The sequence below is a fragment of the Oncorhynchus mykiss genome, chromosome 9 (assembly GCF_013265735.2).
Source record: "Oncorhynchus mykiss isolate Arlee chromosome 9, USDA_OmykA_1.1, whole genome shotgun sequence".
Classification (NCBI taxonomy): Eukaryota; Metazoa; Chordata; class Actinopteri; order Salmoniformes; family Salmonidae; genus Oncorhynchus; species Oncorhynchus mykiss.
In genome coordinates, this window is record NC_048573.1 from 54,865,509 (window position 1) to 54,884,790 (window position 19,282).

The 19,282-nt window shown below is 44.5% G+C and overlaps 1 protein-coding gene across 2 annotated transcripts in view; it reads right to left on the reverse strand.

The window, feature by feature from the left end:
• chchd6a (coiled-coil-helix-coiled-coil-helix domain containing 6a) overlaps nucleotides 1-19,282 on the reverse strand; it is a 64,534-nt gene that overhangs the window by 14,647 nt on the left and 30,605 nt on the right. For both annotated transcript variants that reach the window (XM_021616273.2, XM_021616274.2), the window contains one exon: nucleotides 4,530-4,665. In XM_021616273.2, the coding sequence (XP_021471948.1) occupies nucleotides 4,530-4,665 (136 nt within the window). The remainder of the gene's footprint in view (nucleotides 1-4,529; nucleotides 4,666-19,282) is intronic.

The following is a 19,282-nucleotide window of genomic DNA, read 5'->3' on the forward strand; positions in this document are numbered from 1 at the left end:
TCATGTTGTGGGGGTGCTTTTCTCCAGGAGGACATGGTGCACTTCACAAAATAGATGGAATCATGAGGAAGGACAATTATGTGGATATATTGAAGCAACATCTCAGGACATCACCTGAGCTTGGTCACAAATGGATCTTCCAAATGGACAATGAGCCCAAGCATACTTCCAAAGTTGTGGCAAAATGGCTTAAGGACAACAAAGTCAAGGTATTGGAGTGGCCATCGCAAAGCCCTGACCTCAATCCTATAGAACATTTGTGGGCAGAAGTGAAAAAGCGTGTGCAAGCAAGGAGGCCTACAGACCTGACTCAGTTACACCAGCTCTGTCAGAAGGAATAGGCCAACATTCACCCAACTTATTGTGGGAAGCTTACAGAAGGCTACCCGAAACATTTGAACCAAGTTAAATCATTCAAAAGGCAATGCTACCAAATACTAATTGAGTGAATGTAAACTTCTGACCCACTGGGAATGTGATGAATGAAATAAACACTGAAATAAATCACTCTACTATTATTCTGACATTTCACATTCTTAAAATAAAGTGGTGATTCTAACTGACATAAGACAGTGAATTTTTACTAGGATTAAATGTTGGGAATTGTAAAAAACAGAGTTTAAATGTATTTGGCTAAGGTGTATGTAAAGTTCTGACTTCAGCTGTACCTGATACATTTGGGGTGGGCAATAGACACTGGAGCATTTACTCTAAAGGTAAAATCTGCATAAAGCAGTCCAACACATTCAACATAGGCTGGAGGTGTAAACTGCTGCAGGACAGGTGGAGGCCAGAGGGAGGGTTGAAGGTTCACTCACTCCTTCCCAAGGCTGACAGTGGGGCTTTGGGAATAATGCCCAGACTTTAACACAAAAACCTCCATTGGCGGTCTATGCCAAGTCTGGGCTACACAGAAGGGAGCGCACAGGGAGAAAACAGCTTTAAAAGTTTCTGAGGTCTAAAACCGACCCTGGTCGTACTGCAACATCAATCCGGCATCAGACACGCTACCCTAACCAGCGCATTCTCATCGCTCCCTGTCTCTTTCTCTCTCTCTTTCTCCCTCCAACCTTTTTCTTTTGTGCTAAATGCAGGAAAGCTCAAAACATCTATCACCATCAAAGTCAGGGCATCTCTCTCTCTCTCTGTAAATTACTTGAGAATCCAGTGGAGCGTGGAGACGGATCAGGCAATCTCAACTCATTATCCGAGACAGGGACAATGGTGGGCACCTCCCATCCTCCTCCTAGCCTCACGCGCTCCCCTCCCCAGACGCCACCGCACTGGCTCCGCTCTGGCCTCAGACATCCCCTCTCTAATAAGGCCTGCCTCTGTTCCTCCCCTCTAACCATCACCTTAACCCAAGTCCATCTCCACCAAACAGAGGGGGAGATACAACACACACACACACCTGAAGATGCATTTTCTTGCTGAGCTATTATAAGGCAGTGTGTGAGGTCTGCAGTGGGTCTGGACGGTCAGCCTCCTCCTACACTAACTTCAAATGAAATCATACAGTAACTAGACTACACCCATTTCAGACCTGCAAACAATATGTTTATATGACCCCCTTTCAAACAAACCCTTATTGACCACTTATTTGCAGGTATACCCCATTTATACAGATCAGTGGGTAACTGGCAAATTGGGAGGGGGGGGGGGGTGTTGTTAAACCATGGGGGTTGTTTGCATTTCTATTTTGGGAAGTGTTTATTAATTTACTTGCAAAAAAATCAGAGAACCAGTCCCACAGAAGCGATAGCTTTATTTTGGTTACAGGCTCTGTAAAAATTCAGGAATCATGACTAGATCTTCAGGTGGGTTTTATATTCCCCCTACACCTTTCAGACGGACAGAAAAGCTGGTATAAAAATGCAGGCATGGTAAATTAGAGGGATTTTGGTCTGTGTATGAAAGGGATACCAGCATTTCACGGGAAAGTCTTCTGGTTCCACACCATGTTTACATCAAACTGGCCTCAGACATGGATAGAAAACACTCCATGATGATGATGTTCACTGCTCTGCAAATTCAATGTACTTTAAAATGACTAAAACCAAATCGAAACTATTTTAGATAAAAGAGGCTGAATCCCAAATCACGCCTTCCCCTCGCCCCTCCATTTGCGAGCGCCTCCGCCATATGCACAAGTGTCCCAAAGCTGAGGGTGTGAAAATGATGGAAGGTTTAGGGGCTTATTAGACCCTCCGATTGCCACTTGGACCGAGCCAGCTACTCCGCCGGCTTCACAGTGAAGTGGTATCCCATAACCACCTTATTTTTTAGATTGCGGAATTTCACACAAAATAATGGAGAGGCATGCCTAATTATAAGCCACCTGTATTTGCTTGTGTCTGATTTCAAGGCTTGGCACATATGAAATAACTCCCAAATTAAATGTTAAACTGTTACTGGTTCTTCTCTAGGTTCCTGCCTTCGTAGGGAGTTGTTCCTAGCCATCGTGCTAAGTCCCTCTCTAGGTTCCTGCCTTCGTAGGGAGTTGTTCCTAGCCATCGTGCTAAGTCCCTCTCTAGGTTCCTGCCTTCGTAGGGAGTTGTTCCTAGCCATCGTGCTAAGTCCCTCTCTAGGTTCCTGCCTTCGTAGGGAGTTGTTCCTAGCCATCGTGCTAAGTCCCTCTCTAGGTTCCTGCCTTCGTAGGGAGTTGTTCCTAGCCATCGTGCTAAGTCCCTCCCTAGGTTCCTGCCTTCGTAGGGAGTTGTTCCTAGCCATCGTGCTAAGTCCCTCCCTAGGTTCCTGCCTTCGTAGGGAGTTGTTCCTAGCCATCGTGCTAAGTCCCTCCCTAGGTTCCTGCCTTCGTAGGGAGTTGTTCCTAGCCATCGTGCTAAGTCCCTCCCTAGGTTCCTGCCTTCGTAGGGAGTTGTTCCTAGCCATCGTGCTAAGTCCCTCCCTAGGTTCCTGCCTTCGTAGGGAGTTGTTCCTAGCCATCGTGCTAAGTCCCTCCCTAGGTTCCTGCCTTTGTAGGGAGTTTTCCCTAGCCATCGTGCTAAGTCACATCTACATTGCTTGCTGGTTGGGGTTTTAGGCTGGTTTTCTGTATAACTACTTTGTGACATCTGCTGATGTAAAAAGGGCTTCATAAATACATTTTATTGATTGATTGATGATAGAGGTTTATATATCTTGTAAAACGATAGGGGATATTTTTCCATTCGAATTTCATGCTTGTTTTATTATTTAAATGTGGAATATGAACTGAATTCAATAAAGTCACGAGTGTGTCCCGAAGTTGAAAGGTTAATTTTATCTCCTCGTCGCTCTTGAATTCCCCCTCTGAGTTTTGTCAGCAACACGTGACAACGGAGGGCCCTCCAAGCGAGTTGGTAGGGACGAGGGGCTGGTTTGGGATTCACACAGTCTCTTCAAAAGGTATCCCCGACTTCAAACCTCTATCTAGTTGGGCTAATGTAGAGAGAAAGTTCCTTGTTGGCTCAGATTGGTGCGATGGAATGGCACCCACACACACAGGGCTGGAGGAGAGGAGGTTCACAGAGCTGATTAGCACATGTTTTATGAGTACTTGCCATGCAAGGAGCTGGAGCGCCCTGGAGCTTTCCTCGGTGTAGATCCAGAGCAGACCAGAACAGTGCAGTACGTGGCATGTATATATTATCAAGTGCACTTTCAACTCACAGTAGAATATCATGCTGCTAGTACACAAACTTCAAGGAACTGTCTCTATATCTAGGGGTAGCACTTTTGTGAAGAGGAGGCTATAAAACTGTAAGGGAGCCAGATTTGACTTGGGGGCAGAGATGCTAGAAACCTCTTTACTTTGACTACTGCATACACTCCTGTAGACAAGGTCCAGCATCCCCATAGCGATGGAACTTAAGCTTACGGGTGTTTTAACGATGCATCGTTCCTACAACGACCGAAGATGTAACATGCGGTTCCCAAAACACCACACAGAGAGAACGCTGAAATTCATTTCAATATGATAGAAATATGTAGCCTATACTGTATTGATCTTTGCAGTCATCTCGGTTTTCATTTGAAGCCTCTTTTTATCCTAGGATTGTAAAAATTGCAATTGGTAACTTTGTATCTGTAGTCGATTTCGCTCTGACGTTATCGGCAGTCACAGCGAGAACGATAAACTTGATTCTGTGATTAGCAGAGATCTTCTGTGTACAGTATAACGTGACTTGGAAGGGCAGAAAAGCATCTAACAACGCACGCTGTTCTACGAGTGGTCTGAGGCAGTCAGTAAATAACAAGCGCTTTCAAGTGCGACTTTAGTAATGATGGTTTTTGGGAAACAGCTCTGAGATTTAACGATGCTCAGACGAAGGTTCTAATGATGAACTTAGCCTTAAGATGCTTTTGGGAACCTGGGCTCTGGTTATTTGAAGCAGGGACAAAAATACAGTTTTATATTTACTGGATGTGGTTGGGAAAAAAATATGAACCGGTGAATTGACTATAAAATATATTTAGCTATTTGTGTAGAAAGAGGTCATGAAAACCTCCAGGCATCTACTGAATGAAAGCCTATAGTGAACACTGACCTTCTTGGCTGCGTCGATGCACTGCATGTACGTTTTGGCCAGGTCTGAGCATTGCAATGTCTGCTCCCGGTTCTCCTTGTAGCAGTTGAGGATCTGGGACTGCAGGTTGATGCACACAGGCTCTGTGTTCCTCGCTCTGTGGACACACACAGGTCAGGGGTCAGCCCAAAGGTCATCAAAGAGAAACAGCTTAATGATTTTTATTAGAACACAGCAAGCAACATGTCCAACATTACTACAGTGTATGATCAGTGACATTTTATTTTTGTGAAAATCATTTCAGGTGATTGATGCAGTGACGAGCCGTCATTCAGGTTTTGAGCCCCACCTGTTTAAAACAAATTATACAATAATAATAATACATTTTAAAAAATGCCTGTTCTGCAAGTAATTCTGGCATTAATTCGTGTCACATATCAGTTTAGCAAACAATGTAAAAAAAAAAAAAAGTAAAATGTCCTTGAGTTAATAAAGAAGCATACAAGCCTAGCTCAGTGCTTTCTGTGGTGGAGGGGCAGGGAAAACACAGCACGTAGGCATGGTTCATCTTCTCTGGTTGTGCGGTGATTGGCACAGTTTGCGAGCAAACTGATGCACTGTCCGCAGGACATGTTGATGCCACTGAACCAAGGCAGAGAAACCGTAACACTGCACACGTGATGGAGGCATGCGACATAAATCGCTGCTCATGTGCAAGAAAGTTTTCGGAAAGAGACCACTTAACTGCGTCAAAGTTGGTAGACAGCAGTTTTTCCCCCAGTATGTACATTACTTTCCGACTGCAGAACATGTGTGCTACCTCATCAATTTACACACAATACCCCATAATGACAAAGCAAAAAAAGTTATACATTTTAGCAAATTTATACAACTAAAAAAAAACTGAAATATCATATTTACATAACTATTCAGACACTTTACTCATCACACCTTTTGCCGCGATTACAGCATCGAGTCTTCTTGGGTATGACGCTACAAGCTTGGCACACCTGTATTTGGGGAGTTTCTCCCATTCTTCTCTGCAGATCCTCTCAAGCTCTGTCAGGTTGGATGGGAAGCATTGCTGCACAGCTATTTTCAGGTCTCTACAGAGATGTTCGATCGGGTTTAAATCCGCGCTCTAGCTGGGCCAAAAAGGTCAAGGGACCTGAAAACCTTCCGAAGGCACTGTATGTCTTGTATGATGCTGCATAAGTGATATGCCAGGGAGATATATATACTGTAACTAAGAAAGTAATACTAGGTGTATGTTGTGTAGTAAGCTGTTAGTAGGCATGTGTCTCACTCTAAAAATTTAGTCGCTCTCCCCCTCAGAACTTAGCCTACTGTTCTGATTAGGTGGTACACATGTAGCCTGTTTTAGAGAAATGTCATCATCGGATATTGTGAGTGCATTTTTTGCTTGCTTATGTGCCCCTATTATTTAGCCTACTATTCTGACTTGGTGTACAGGGAGAATACTGTAAGAATGGCACATATTCTGAATTCTGTCGCTGTCCATTTCAAAAGTGCTGAACGCATAGGAATATCTCAGCTCGTCTATCTCAGCTCGCTCATGTCTTAATCGAAATTACAGCTTGCCCCTTATCCGTGCATCGTTCCCTTATGTCATAGTTTGTACATCTACATTGTTATATTGCTTATATAGGTCTATCTTATTCATCATTTTAGGCAATGTTAGAATGATGCATTTCATTGTTTTGCTTACTTTGTGTATTATAATTAGCTCATGTGCTTTCTCCACGAGGAGGGTATACGATATAAAGTTGTTGGGTCTGTAACCATGAGGAGGGGATACGATATAAAGTTGTTGGGTCTGTAAGCATGAGGGGATACTATACTGTATAATGTTGTCAGGTCTGTAACCATGAGGAGGGGATACTATACTGTATAATGTTGTCAGGTCTGTAACCATGAGGAGGGGATACTATACTGTATAATGTTGTCAGGTCTGTAACCATGAGGAGGGGATACTATACTGTATAATGTTGTCAGGTATGTAACCATGAGGAGGGGATACTATACTGTATAATGTTGTCAGGTCTGTAACCATGAGGGAATACTATACTGTATAATGTTGTCAGGTCTGTAACCATGAGGAGGGGATACTATACTGTATAATGTTGTCAGGTCTGTAACCATGAGGAGGGGATACTATACTGTATAATGTTGTTGGGTCTGTAACCATGAGGAGGGGATACTATACTGTATAATGTTGTCAGGTCTGTAACCATGAGGAGGGGATACTATACTGTATAATGTTGTCAGGTCTGTAACCATGAGGAGGGGATACTATACTGTATAATGTTGTTGGATCTATAACCATGAGGAGGGGATACTATACTATATAAAGTTGTTGGGTCTGTAACCATGAGGAGGGGATACTATACTGTATAATGTTGTTGGGTCTATAACCATGAGGAGGGGATACGATATAAAGTTGTTGGGTCTGTAACCATGAGGAGGGGATACTATACTGTATAATGTTGTTGGGTCTGGAACCATGAGGAGGGGATACTATACTATATAATGTTGTTGGGTCTGTAACCATGAGGAGGGGATACTATATAATGTTGTTGGGTCTGTAACCATGAGGAGGGGATACTTTATAATGTTGTTGGGTCTGTAACCATGAGGAGGGGATACTTTATAATGTTGTTGGGTCTGTAACCATGAGGAGGGGATACTATATAATGTTGTTGGGTCTGTAACCAGGGGGAGGGGATACTTTATAATGTTGTTGGGTCTGTAACCATGAGGAGGGGATACTTTATAATGTTGTTGGGTCTGTAACCATGAGGAGGGGATACTTTATAATGTTGTTGGGTCTGTAACCATGAGGACGGGATACTATACTGTATAATGTTGTTGGGTCTGTAACCATGAGGAGGGGATACTATACTGTATAATGTTGTTGGGTCTGTAACCATGAGGGGATACTATACTTTATAATGTTGTTGGGTCTGTAACCATGAGGAGGGGATACTTTATAATGTTGTTGGGTCTGTAACCATGAGGAGGGGATACTATACTATATAATGTTGTTGGGTCTGTAACCATGAGGAGGGGATACTTTATAATGTTGTTGGGTCTGTAACCATGAGGAGGGGATACTTTATAATGTTGTTGGGTCTGTAACCATGAGGAGGGGATACTTTATAATGTTGTTGGGTCTGTAACCATGAGGAGGGGATACTATACTATATAATGTTGTTGGGTCTGTAACCATGAGGAGGGGATACTTTATAATGTTGTTGGGTCTGTAACCATGAGGAGGGGATACTTTATAATGTTGTTGAGTCTGTAACCATGAGGAGGGGATACTTTATAATGTTGTTGGGTCTGTAACCATGAGGAGGGGATACTATACTATATAATGTTGTTGGGTCTGTAACCATGAGGAGGGGATACTTTATAATGTTGTTGGGTCTGTAACCATGAGGAGGGGATACTTTATAATGTTGTTGGGTCTGTAACCATGAGGAGGGGATACTTTATAATGTTGTTGGGTCTGTAACCATGAGGAGGGGATACTATACTATATAATGTTGTTGGGTCTGTAACCATGAGGAGGGGATACTATACTATATAATGTTGTTGGGTCTGTAACCATGAGGAGGGGATACTATACTGTATAATGTTGTTGGGTCTGTAACCATGAGGAGGGGATACTATACTATATAATGTTGTTGGGTCTGTAACCATGAGGAGGGGATACTATACTGTATAATGTTGTTGGGTCTATAAAACATATTTGCCAGTGACAGTCTCTTCCCATTCAAATATTTCTGTTCCACAAAAGGTTCACTAATAGACCCAGTTGATATTGCAAGGGTTGTTTTGTTTGTGCAATCTGTGTGTTGGTATATTGTCTATAAAAGTGGATTCTAGTGATGGTCTTTTCCTTCCTTTTTAGACTACATAATAAAATAATAAAAATGGTCGGCTAACCGCTGAGTCCGCGTCTCTCTCTCTTCCATTCTGTGTGGTGGCTTAAAGAAGAGTACAGTTACATTTACTGAACATAAATATAAGAATGTTGATGTATGGTTCAAAAGTCAAAAAGTCATGTCGACATTTGTTATTATTGAAGGAGAATGGGTTCTTATCGAGTTACACAAATCCACTAGGAGCCAGTAGAAACCATATTTATTTAAAGCTGCAATATGTACATAGAAATGAGAGTTATAGATCTGTCATTCTCATTGAAACCAAGTCTAAGAAGCGGTCTTTCTATTCTTAAGTTTTCATTTTTGTATTTTTTACTTTTGGTTTAGTACATCATCTTCAAACCGCTGAAAATATAATATTCTGGATTATGGAAAAGATATTGCACAGCAGTTTATATGGTACAACGATTCTCTAAACTATACTTGCTAAAATTCAAATAGATCACCTAATTTTAGTTTATTTGACAAAACAAGCAACCAGGTGTCACGTTCTGACCTCTATTTCCTTTGTTTTTGTATTTATTTAGTATGGTCAGGGCGTGAGTTGGGTGGGCAGTCTATGTTTGTTTTTCTATGTTTTGGTCTAGTTCTATGTTCGGCCTGATATGGTTCTCAATCAGAGGCAGGTGTTCGTCATTGTCTCTGATTGGGAACCATATTTAGGTAGCCTGGGTTTCACTGTGTGTTTGTGGGTGATTGTTCCTGTTTTTGTGTTTGCACCAGACAGGGCTGTTTTGAGTTCTCACGTTTCTTGTTTTTTTCCGTTAGTTTGTTCATGTATAGTGTCGTCAATAAATACAATGAACAACCACCACGCTGCGCTTTGGTCCGCCTCTACTTCACAAGAAGAGAATCGTTACAGAATCACCCACCACAACAGGACCAAGCGGTGTGGTAATGGGCAAAGGAGAAAGCAGCAGCAGGAGCAGCGCGAGGAGGTATGGACATGGGAGGACGAATTAGACGGTAAAGGACCTTGGGCTCAGCCAGGAGAATATCGCCGCCCCAAGGAAGAACGGGAGGCGGCGAAAGCGGAGAGGCGCTGGTACGAGGAGGCAGCGCGGCGTCGTGGATGGAAGCCCGGGAGTCAGCCCCAAAAATTTCTTGGGGGGGGGCTAACAGGGAGTATGGCTACGCCAGGTAGGAGACCTGAGCCAACTTCCTGTGGTTACCGGGGGGCTAGAGAGACCGGGCAGGCACCGTGTTATGCTGTGGAGCGCACGGTGTCCCCAGTGCGGGTGCACAGCCCGGTGCGGTACATTCCAGCTCCGCGTATCGGCCGGGCTAGAGTGGGCATCGAGCCAAGTGCCATGAAGCCGGCTCTACGCATCTGGTCTCCAGTGCGTCTCCTTGGGCCGGCTTACATGGCACCAGCCTTGCGCACGGTGTCCCCGGTTCGCCTGCATAGCCCAGTGCGGGCTATTCCACCTCGCCGCACTGGCAGGGCGACCGGGACCATTCAACCGGGTAAGGTTGGGCAGGCTCGGTGCTCAAGAGCTCCAGTGCGCCTGCACGGCCCGGTCTATCCGTCACCACCTCCACACCCCAGCCCTCCGGTGGCAGCTCCCCGTACCAGGCTGTCTCTCCGGCCCATCCGTCCAGAGCCTTCCTCCTCTCCAGCTCTGCCGGAGCCTCCCGCCTGTCCGGCGCCTCTGCCGGAGCCTCCCGCCTGTCCGGCGCCTCTGCCGGAGCCTCCCGCCTGTCCGGCGCCTCTGCCGGAGCCTCCCGCCTGTCCGGCGCCGCTGCCGGAGCCTCCCGCCTGTCCGGCGCCTCTGCCGGAGCCTCCCGCCTGTCCGGCGCCTCTGCCGGAGCTTCCCGTCTGCCCGGCGCCTCTGCCAGAGCTTCGCGTCTGCCCGGCGCCATCGGAGCTTCCCGTCTGCCCAGCGCCGCCAGCGCCGCCCGTCTGCCCAGCGCCGCCAGCGCCGCCCGTCTGCCCAGCGCCGCCAGTGCCGCCCGTCTGCCCAGCGCCGCCAGTGCCGCCCGTCTGCCCAGCGCCGCCAGTGCCGCCCGTCTGCCCAGCGCCGCCAGTGCCGCCCGTCTGCCAGGAGCCGCCAATGCCGCCCGTCAGCCAGGGGCCGCCAGTGCCGCCAGTCAGCCAGGGGCCGCCAGTGCCGCCAGTCAGCCAGGGGCCGCCAGTGCCGCCAGTCAACCAGGGGCCACCAGTGCCGCCAGTCAGCCCAGCGCCAGCGCCGCCAGTCAACCAGGGGCCGCCAGTGCCGCCAGTCAGCCAGGGGCCGCCAGTCAGCCAGGGGCCGCCAGTGCCGCCAGTCAGCCAGGGGCCGCTAGAGCCCCTCCGCCCGGAGCAGCTGTCCCTCTGTCCCGAGCAGCTGTCCCTCTGTCCCGAGCAGCTGTCCCTCTGTCCCGAGCAGCTGTCCCTCTGTCCCGAGCAGCTGTCCCTCTGTCCCGAGCAGCTGTCCCTCTGTCCCGAGAAGCTGCCCCTCTGTCCCAAGCAGCCCCTCTGTCCAGTGGGGTCATTGAGAGGGGTGGGCATGGTGAGTAAGCCACGGAGGCGGACAATAAGGCGGACTGAGACAATGGCGAAGTGGGGTCCGCGTCCCGCGCCAGAGCCGCCACCGCGGACAGACGCCCACCCAGACCCTCCCCTATAGGTCAAGGTTTTGCGGCCGGAGTCCGCACCTTTGGGGGGGGGTACTGTCACGTTCTGACCTCTATTTCCTTTGTTTTTGTATTTATTTAGTATGGTCAGGGCGTGAGTTGGGTGGGCAGTCTGTTTGTTTTTCTATGTTTTGGTCTAGTTCTATGTTCGGCCTGATATGGTTCTCAATCAGAGGCAGGTGTTCGTCATTGTCTCTGATTGGGAACCATATTTAGGTAGCCTGGGTTTCACTGTGTGTTTGTGGGTGATTGTTCCTGTTTTTGTGTTTGCACCAGACAGGGCTGTTTTGAGTTCTCACGTTTCTTGTTTTTTTCCGTTAGTTTGTTCATGTATAGTGTCGTCAATAAATACAATGAACAACCACCACGCTGCGCTTTGGTCCGCCTCTACTTCACAAGAAGAGAATCGTTACACCAGGAAATGGCAGAGAGATTTCTGCATAGTGCATCTTTCAGCAAGTCAGCCATATCAGTGGCTGAATGAAGTGTTTCGCTGCCAGACAAGGCTCCGCTGATAGCCAGGAGTAGCGGTGGTAAGGATTCACTCCGTAGTGGTGAAAAGAAAGCTCTGCTGTTGGGACAGCTTTATGTTGGCCCTAACAGTTTGTGGGCACCATTTGTCAACGTTATAGTGCATTTCATCTATTGTTTACTGTTGTGTAGTAGCGTCGCTGGCATGCATCTAAAAATATATATATGTTGGTTGAATTTGCCCCACCAAGATTTACATGCTAAAACCTCCACTGGATTGTTGTGAAAGACACTTTAAGACAATAAAATGTTCTAAGTTAATAAGAAAGCTAAATGGCAACCACTATTCTTGATTCATCTACATTAAAACTGTTTCCACATTGTACCTGAAAAGAAACCTCCAGTCTCACACAAACACACACTCAAAACATTTTTATTTTATTTTGTTCTGCTGTATTATTGACTGTATGTTTTGTTTGTTCCATGTGTAACTCTGTGTTGTTGTATGTGTCGAATTGCTTTGCTTTATCTTGGCCAGTTTGCAGTTGTAAATGAGAACTTGTTCTCAACTAGCCTACCTGGTTAAATAAAGGTGTTCTCAACTAGCCTACCTGGTTAAATAAAGGTGTTGTCAACTAGCCTACCTGGTTAAATAAAGGTGTTCTCAACTAGCCTACCTGGTTAAATAAAGGTGTTCTCAACTAGCCTACCTGGTTAAATAAAGGTGTTCTCAACTAGCCTACCTGGTTAAATAAAGGTGTTCTCAACTAGCCTACCTGGTTAAATAAAGGTGTTCTCAACTGGCCTACCTGGTTAAATAAAGGTGTTCTCAACTAGCCTACCTGGTTAAATAAAGGTGTTCTCAACTAGCCTACCTGGTTAAATAAAGGTGTTCTCAACTAGCCTACCTGGTTAAATAAAGGTGAATAAATAAATACAAATATTTCACATTACATACCAATACACACAAACACACACTCATATTTCACATTATATACCTATACACAAACATATTTCACATTACATACCAATACACACAAACATATTTCACATTACATACCTATACACAAACATATTTCACATTACATACCTATACACAAACATATTTCACATTACATACCTATACACACAAACATTTCACATTACATACCTATACACACAAACACACACTCATATTTCACATTACATACCAATACACACAAACACATTTCACATTACATACCTACACACAAACATATTTCACATTACATACCTATACACACAAACATATTTCACATTACATACCTATACACAAACATATTTCACATTACATACCAATACACACAAACATATTTCACATTACATACCTATACACAAACATATTTCACATTACATACCTATACACACAAACACATTTCACATTACATACCTATACACACTCACACATTTCACATTACATACCTATACACACTCACATTTCACATTACATACCAATACACACAAACATATTTCACATTACATACCTATACACACAAACACATTTCACATTACATACCTATACACACTCATATTTCACATTACATACCAATACACACAAACATATTTCACATGACATACCAATACACACAAACATATTTCACATTACATACCAATACACACAAACATATTTCACATTACATACCAATACACACAAACATATTTCACATTACATACCTATACACAAACATATTTCACATTACATACCTATACACAAACATATTTCACATTACATACCAATACACACAAACACACACTCATATTTCACATTACATACCTATACACAAACATATTTCACATTACATACCTATACACAAACATATTTCACATTACATACCTATACACACACATATTTCACATTACATACCTATACACAAACATATTTCACATTACATACCAATACACACAAACACACACTCATATTTCACATTACATACCTATACACAAACATATTTCACATTACATACCTATACACACAAACACACACTCATATTTCACATTACATACCTATACACAAACATATTTCACATTACATACCTATACACACAAACATATTTCACATTACATACCTATACACAAACATATTTCACATTACATACCTATACACAAACATATTTCACATTACATACCAATACACACAAACATATTTCACATTACATACCTATACACAAACATATTTCACATTACATACCTATACACAAACATATTTCACATTACATACCAATACACACAAACACACACTCATATTTCACATTACATACCTATACACACACATATTTCACATTACATACCTATACACAAACATATTTCACATTACATACCAATACACACAAACACACACTCATATTTCACATTACATACCTATACACAAACATATTTCACATTACATACCTATACACACAAACACACACTCATATTTCACATTACATACCTATACACAAACATATTTCACATTACATACCTATACACAAACATATTTCACATTACATACCTATACACACAAACACACACTCATATTTCACATTACATACCTATACACACAAACACACACTCATATTTCACATTATATACCAATACACACACCAACATCCCCCAGTGTGTACAAATGTCTCCCTCTCCATCCTGCGGACACTTTAGTGGAATGAGTAGGTGGGGAGAGACAGGTTCAACTGAATTACTGGCAGAGAGGATATTCACTAATAGAGCCGGTGACAAGCGCGGCATTGACTAATACAACGATGATAAATAACCTGATACTGTGGCTAGAGGAGGCAGGGACACACGGTCACCCTGGCAACCTTTCAGCAGTGATGTCATTGAGCCCCCAAGATTCCCATAGACACAGACACAGAGTAAACGGTTTATGGTTGTGTCTTCCGAAAGATGTTGACTTTAATATGTGGGGTGGCTTAGTACAGTACAACCTCTTTCTATCAACCATAACCAGCGTACGGCTACAGATTACAAACGGTGCAGAAATGAATAAATCATTCCTAATTGAACGAATCAAAATGAGCTGATCAAATCAGGCTGAATTCAGAGATTGAATTAGCTTGTTGTAATATGATATGTGATATGTAACATAATTGGTCTCTGCATTCCGATTTCCCAGTGATGGAACTTTGTGGCAGATTCATTGCCAGGTTGCCATGCTTAATGAAATTTGATTGATTATGCAAAGTCATGTGCATTAAACCCTCCTATCCTCTCCCTCTCTCTCTGCAATGCACTCCAACAGCTACTCTCAGAGGACCATTTGACACGGCGCTTAATTGAAACCCGAATTAAAACCTGGGCTCAGCTTTGATTCGGCGTGCAAGCCAACCCCGGCATTTCAATTAAAACACATCCAAGGCTCCCATCACATCACGCAGCATATTACCAAGCAGCAGAGCGATATGCTATCGCTAGCGTTTCCTTGTGAGTTGCTTGTCTTATCTGAACGGTTAAGAGGAGAGAAGAAAAATACGAAGGATGGGAAATAAATCTCCATCAACAGCCCATCAAGGCGTGTTTAAGGGAGGATGAGTCCGTGTATCTGATCCCCGTTTTACCCAATGCTGAAGCTCTTCCTTCCTCTGTTTAATAACGACAGCGGCAGAGAAAAAGACTAAAGCAACGCTCTTCTTTGCGCTGGTAAGATAAGGAACTCTCCTTTAATTTAAAATAAACTGCCTTCATCAGGGAAGGAAGCTCCAGATAGCGCAGCAGGTTTATTAAAGGGGCCTGAAGCAGAAAATTGGTTTGCCGCAGCCAAAGCTGAACCGAATTGAACCAAATTGAAGGCGAGGTCTTAAATAAAAATATTAACTGAGCCGCTTAGGCCGCTTTGAGTGAAGCAGGCTGTGCATATGAGCAGTAATTTCGGAATTCAAAATCTGTAAGTAAATATAACGGAACACAGAGATTAGGCCTTAATTACTGCAGATTTCAATTATTTTTAATCTCCTCCAGAGAACGCGCAGTGGAAAAACAAAGGCTGACTTCTGAAAGTCTGCCGAGCTTAGAGAGGCAAAAGGAGAAATGAAAGACTAGAAATCAAATGGAAAGAGGAAAAACAACTACAAAAGGTTCCATTAGCAAGCTTGCAATATGTATATTCAAATCAATAGAAATGCTAAGCAGCACAAACAAACTCCAAAACGAGTTACTGTGTTGAATGTGATTGGCTGAGGGCAGAGGTTGTGTGTGTGCTAGTTCTGTAACTCATAGCTGATCAGGTGCTATCAGAAGGAGTCAGAGGAGAGGCACCCATATCTCTACACTGCTGCTGCTGTTGTGGGCAACCAGCGCTCACTCAAATGTCAGAGAGAGTAGCTACTGCATCGCCTCGAGATAACTCTGATCTGCCATCCTCAGCCAAGCCACAGCAGATTACTGCAAGAGCCAGATAAATACATGAATCACACTGGCTATACACTGTAAAGTCCCCAAATTGTATCTGCAGGGGAATTCACTGACATGTTTTGGGGATGGAGGGGCTGAAATTAACTAGATTAGAGGTGCGTTTCTTTAACCCTGGCTGTTGCTCGGCAGACAGATGAGGGTCCCGGCTCTGACAGCTTTTACATTTCCTGAGCTGGTGAGGAGCGCAGCACAGTGCAGGCATCCTCCCCTCCACTCTCCTTTCCTCCCCCAGCCAATCTCACCTGCAGGGCTGCGGAGTGGCGGACTCTTCTCCCTTCTCTCCTCCACACGATGCTCCCCCACTTAAGCCTGTCAGCCCTGGAGTTGCCCGAGGCAGAGCACTGAGAGCTCAGCTCAAACACAGGCAGGGATCTGACACCGCTGACAATTACTACTGCAGAGCACAATCACCAGATGGTGCCTCAAAGTATTGGCAAAGTAGTATGGGTTGCACTTCCATCACTTGGTCGCGTCGCTACCATTGTTATCAGCGTTCCACAGACGCCGCAGCCACATTGATGTCCAAAAGAAGAAGGGGGGCTAATGACTGACTGGGAGCTAATAACTGTTTTGCCCAGTGATGCAGTCTAGTCAGTAAACCTCGTGTCGGAATCGAGTCCAAAATCCCCAGTGCTGAAGTCCAAGTCCCAGTGCTCAAGTCACTGGGTCCATATTGACTCAACATAAAATGATTTAACCAGTCAGATATAGTGTAGCGACAATCTCTTTTCATTTTCTTCTGTGCTACTAAATGTTTGCATATAGGCTACTGGTAATGTTATCAGGGCCACGTTCATTTGAAAAACATTCTCGAACCTCCATGAATAGAGCTAACTATTCATGTAACAGAGCCAACATGATTCTTTATTCAACATGTCAGAGAAGCATGATTGTTCTACATAGTATATTTCTATCTAAACATTCCAATAAGTTGTTAGCTCTCGCTAGCTAATAAGGTAACATGACTGAACAAGATGTAGCCTATAGAAATGGTTAACGGTTCGGTCTGCCTAGTAGCCTTGTTTTAGAATGGCTTGCGATATTCTTTATGAATGTAAAATGCAGCCCGCTAATGCACGTTAGAAAGAAGAAAAAACGCAGCGCCGGTATTATGGCTCATTACGAATGGTAGCCTCATGGCTAGTCAAGACGTTTTCTTTGAGGAAAAGAGGGAGACTTGGCTACAGAACCTGGATATGAAATGCAGTGGGAAAAGTGGGAGGGTTGAGCGAGACTAAACATTTCAAAGACAGCCCACTTCTCTATATCCTAATCAAGGGAGAGAAAAACAGTGACTGTTGTTTTACTATTAAACTCAATGCTGCTATTGGAAAGCAGCTTGTGTTTCTTAACCAGGCAAAGGGTAGTTAACTAGAAGGCTGGTGGTGATTGGTTAGCTACGGTGAAGTAAGAGAGCCGCCTGCACGATGTGTATAATCGGAGGCGGAGCCTGTCTGCCCACACTGATCGCGTGCTCACCCGCAGCTCACCAGCTGATGTAGGCTGTGCTTGCTGGGTGTGGCACGTCCTTCCCACTGCTGAACAGAACATCTGTGCTACTAATATTAATTGTGCTTATCACTGAAAAGCTCTCAATCTCTCCAAAAACACTTGTCCAGTTAATTTAGTCTCATTTTAGTCAACTGAAATGGAAAATTATTTTAGTTAAGTTGTCGTTTTTTCTGGGTGTATTTAATTAGTTATAGTCTTGTCAATTGCCACTGAAAAATAGTTGTCACTATTTTGTTGATGAAACACACACACACGCACGCACAGAGGGAGTTGCTGTTAAGGAATGGTCAGGCTGTCTTATTCAGGGCTGTCTCATGGACCACAAGGCAGACAGGATCTTTCCTTATATTTCAGCCACAATTACAGTAGAGAGTAGTGCATGTCAAAATGGGGATCCTTATGACCTCTACAAAGTGGTCATCTTTTATGCATGACAATCTCAATTACAGCATAGTTGCTGTTAGCACCAGACTGCCGTTTCATGAATGATCATGAACAAAAGCTGTGGTTCTGTATCATGGTAGTTAGATAGTAATACAGCAGCAAAGGGAAGGAGAGCAGGCCCAGGGCTGGTCCAGTTCTGTGCTCTGCCACTGAGGAGTGCCAGTTTCAAACTCCCTGGACAGCCGGTGTCTTCTATAATGAGGGCTTTTTCTCTGCGAGGCCATAACACCAGGAGCAAGAACAACAAGAGCCATGTCTGGCTGGAGCTAGCTAATTGGCCAGTTGTTAGCTGTAGCTAGCACGCTGTGTCTGACAGTACAGCCCCCTGACCAGTCTGATATCCTCTCCCTCTTCCCCCTCTCTACTGGAGTTAGGCTACGGTAATGTCAATTTGTTACTACAGGGCATTCTGCTAATATCAATACCATAGAACAGCTCGTTTCTGCGTCATCTTTTGTTTTCAATGAGGGGAGCTCCTCGGTAGCAATGTGTTCTGTTCACCTCAGACAGGTCTGCAGTGCCTTGGCATGGTGCCAAGATGATTAATGGTGCAGCCACCTCGACTGTTCCATCAAAGATACACTCCTTTGTCTGTGAGGCTCAAAAGGTGTGCGTTACAGACGATGAAGAAGAAGTGTCACAATACAGCATTAACAGCAATGCTTCAAGACCGCTACAAACTGCTGAGTGCCTGGACCACTACTTCACTTGTAAACCTTTGCCGGGGCCACAGTACAGCACATTAGCTCTCTTCAATTGAAGATATCTGATAGGCAGAGCATCGGTCAGAGAGGTAGAGTGTCTGATGTAAGAGAGAAAACATCTAGAAGACTACGGACACTAGAGATTGACTTAAAGCAGTTGAATCCCATCTTTACTTGGCCCTGTGCTCTGCTCTGTGTGCTAGAACGGGAGTTAAGTCGGGGAGCAGCAAGGGACAGAGACAGAGAGGTTAGAAAGCAGCCTTGTCATGTTCCAGGAGAGTCAGGGGAGCTGCAGCCCAGATGAGGCAGCAGCGTGCACACGGGGACGACAAGCAGGGACAGGACGCTCCTGGCAAACCCTCTCCAAGTCTAGGGATTAAAAACGGAATTAAAACATCAGACAGTGAGTGCCATGCCATGGAGGAGGCAGGCAGGTAGAAGCTAGGCAAACTGACACTGTCTGCTTAAGCTCTGGTAGTAGAACTCAGGAAAAGTGTAACTTCTGCAAACCCAGCCCAGGCCTTGCAGCCCTATTTTAACACCCTAACCTTAGACCCAGTCTGGCCGTATAACCCCCTGACCACATCCTGGCTTCTATTCCACTGTAACCCTTCCCCCAGGCCAACCACAACCC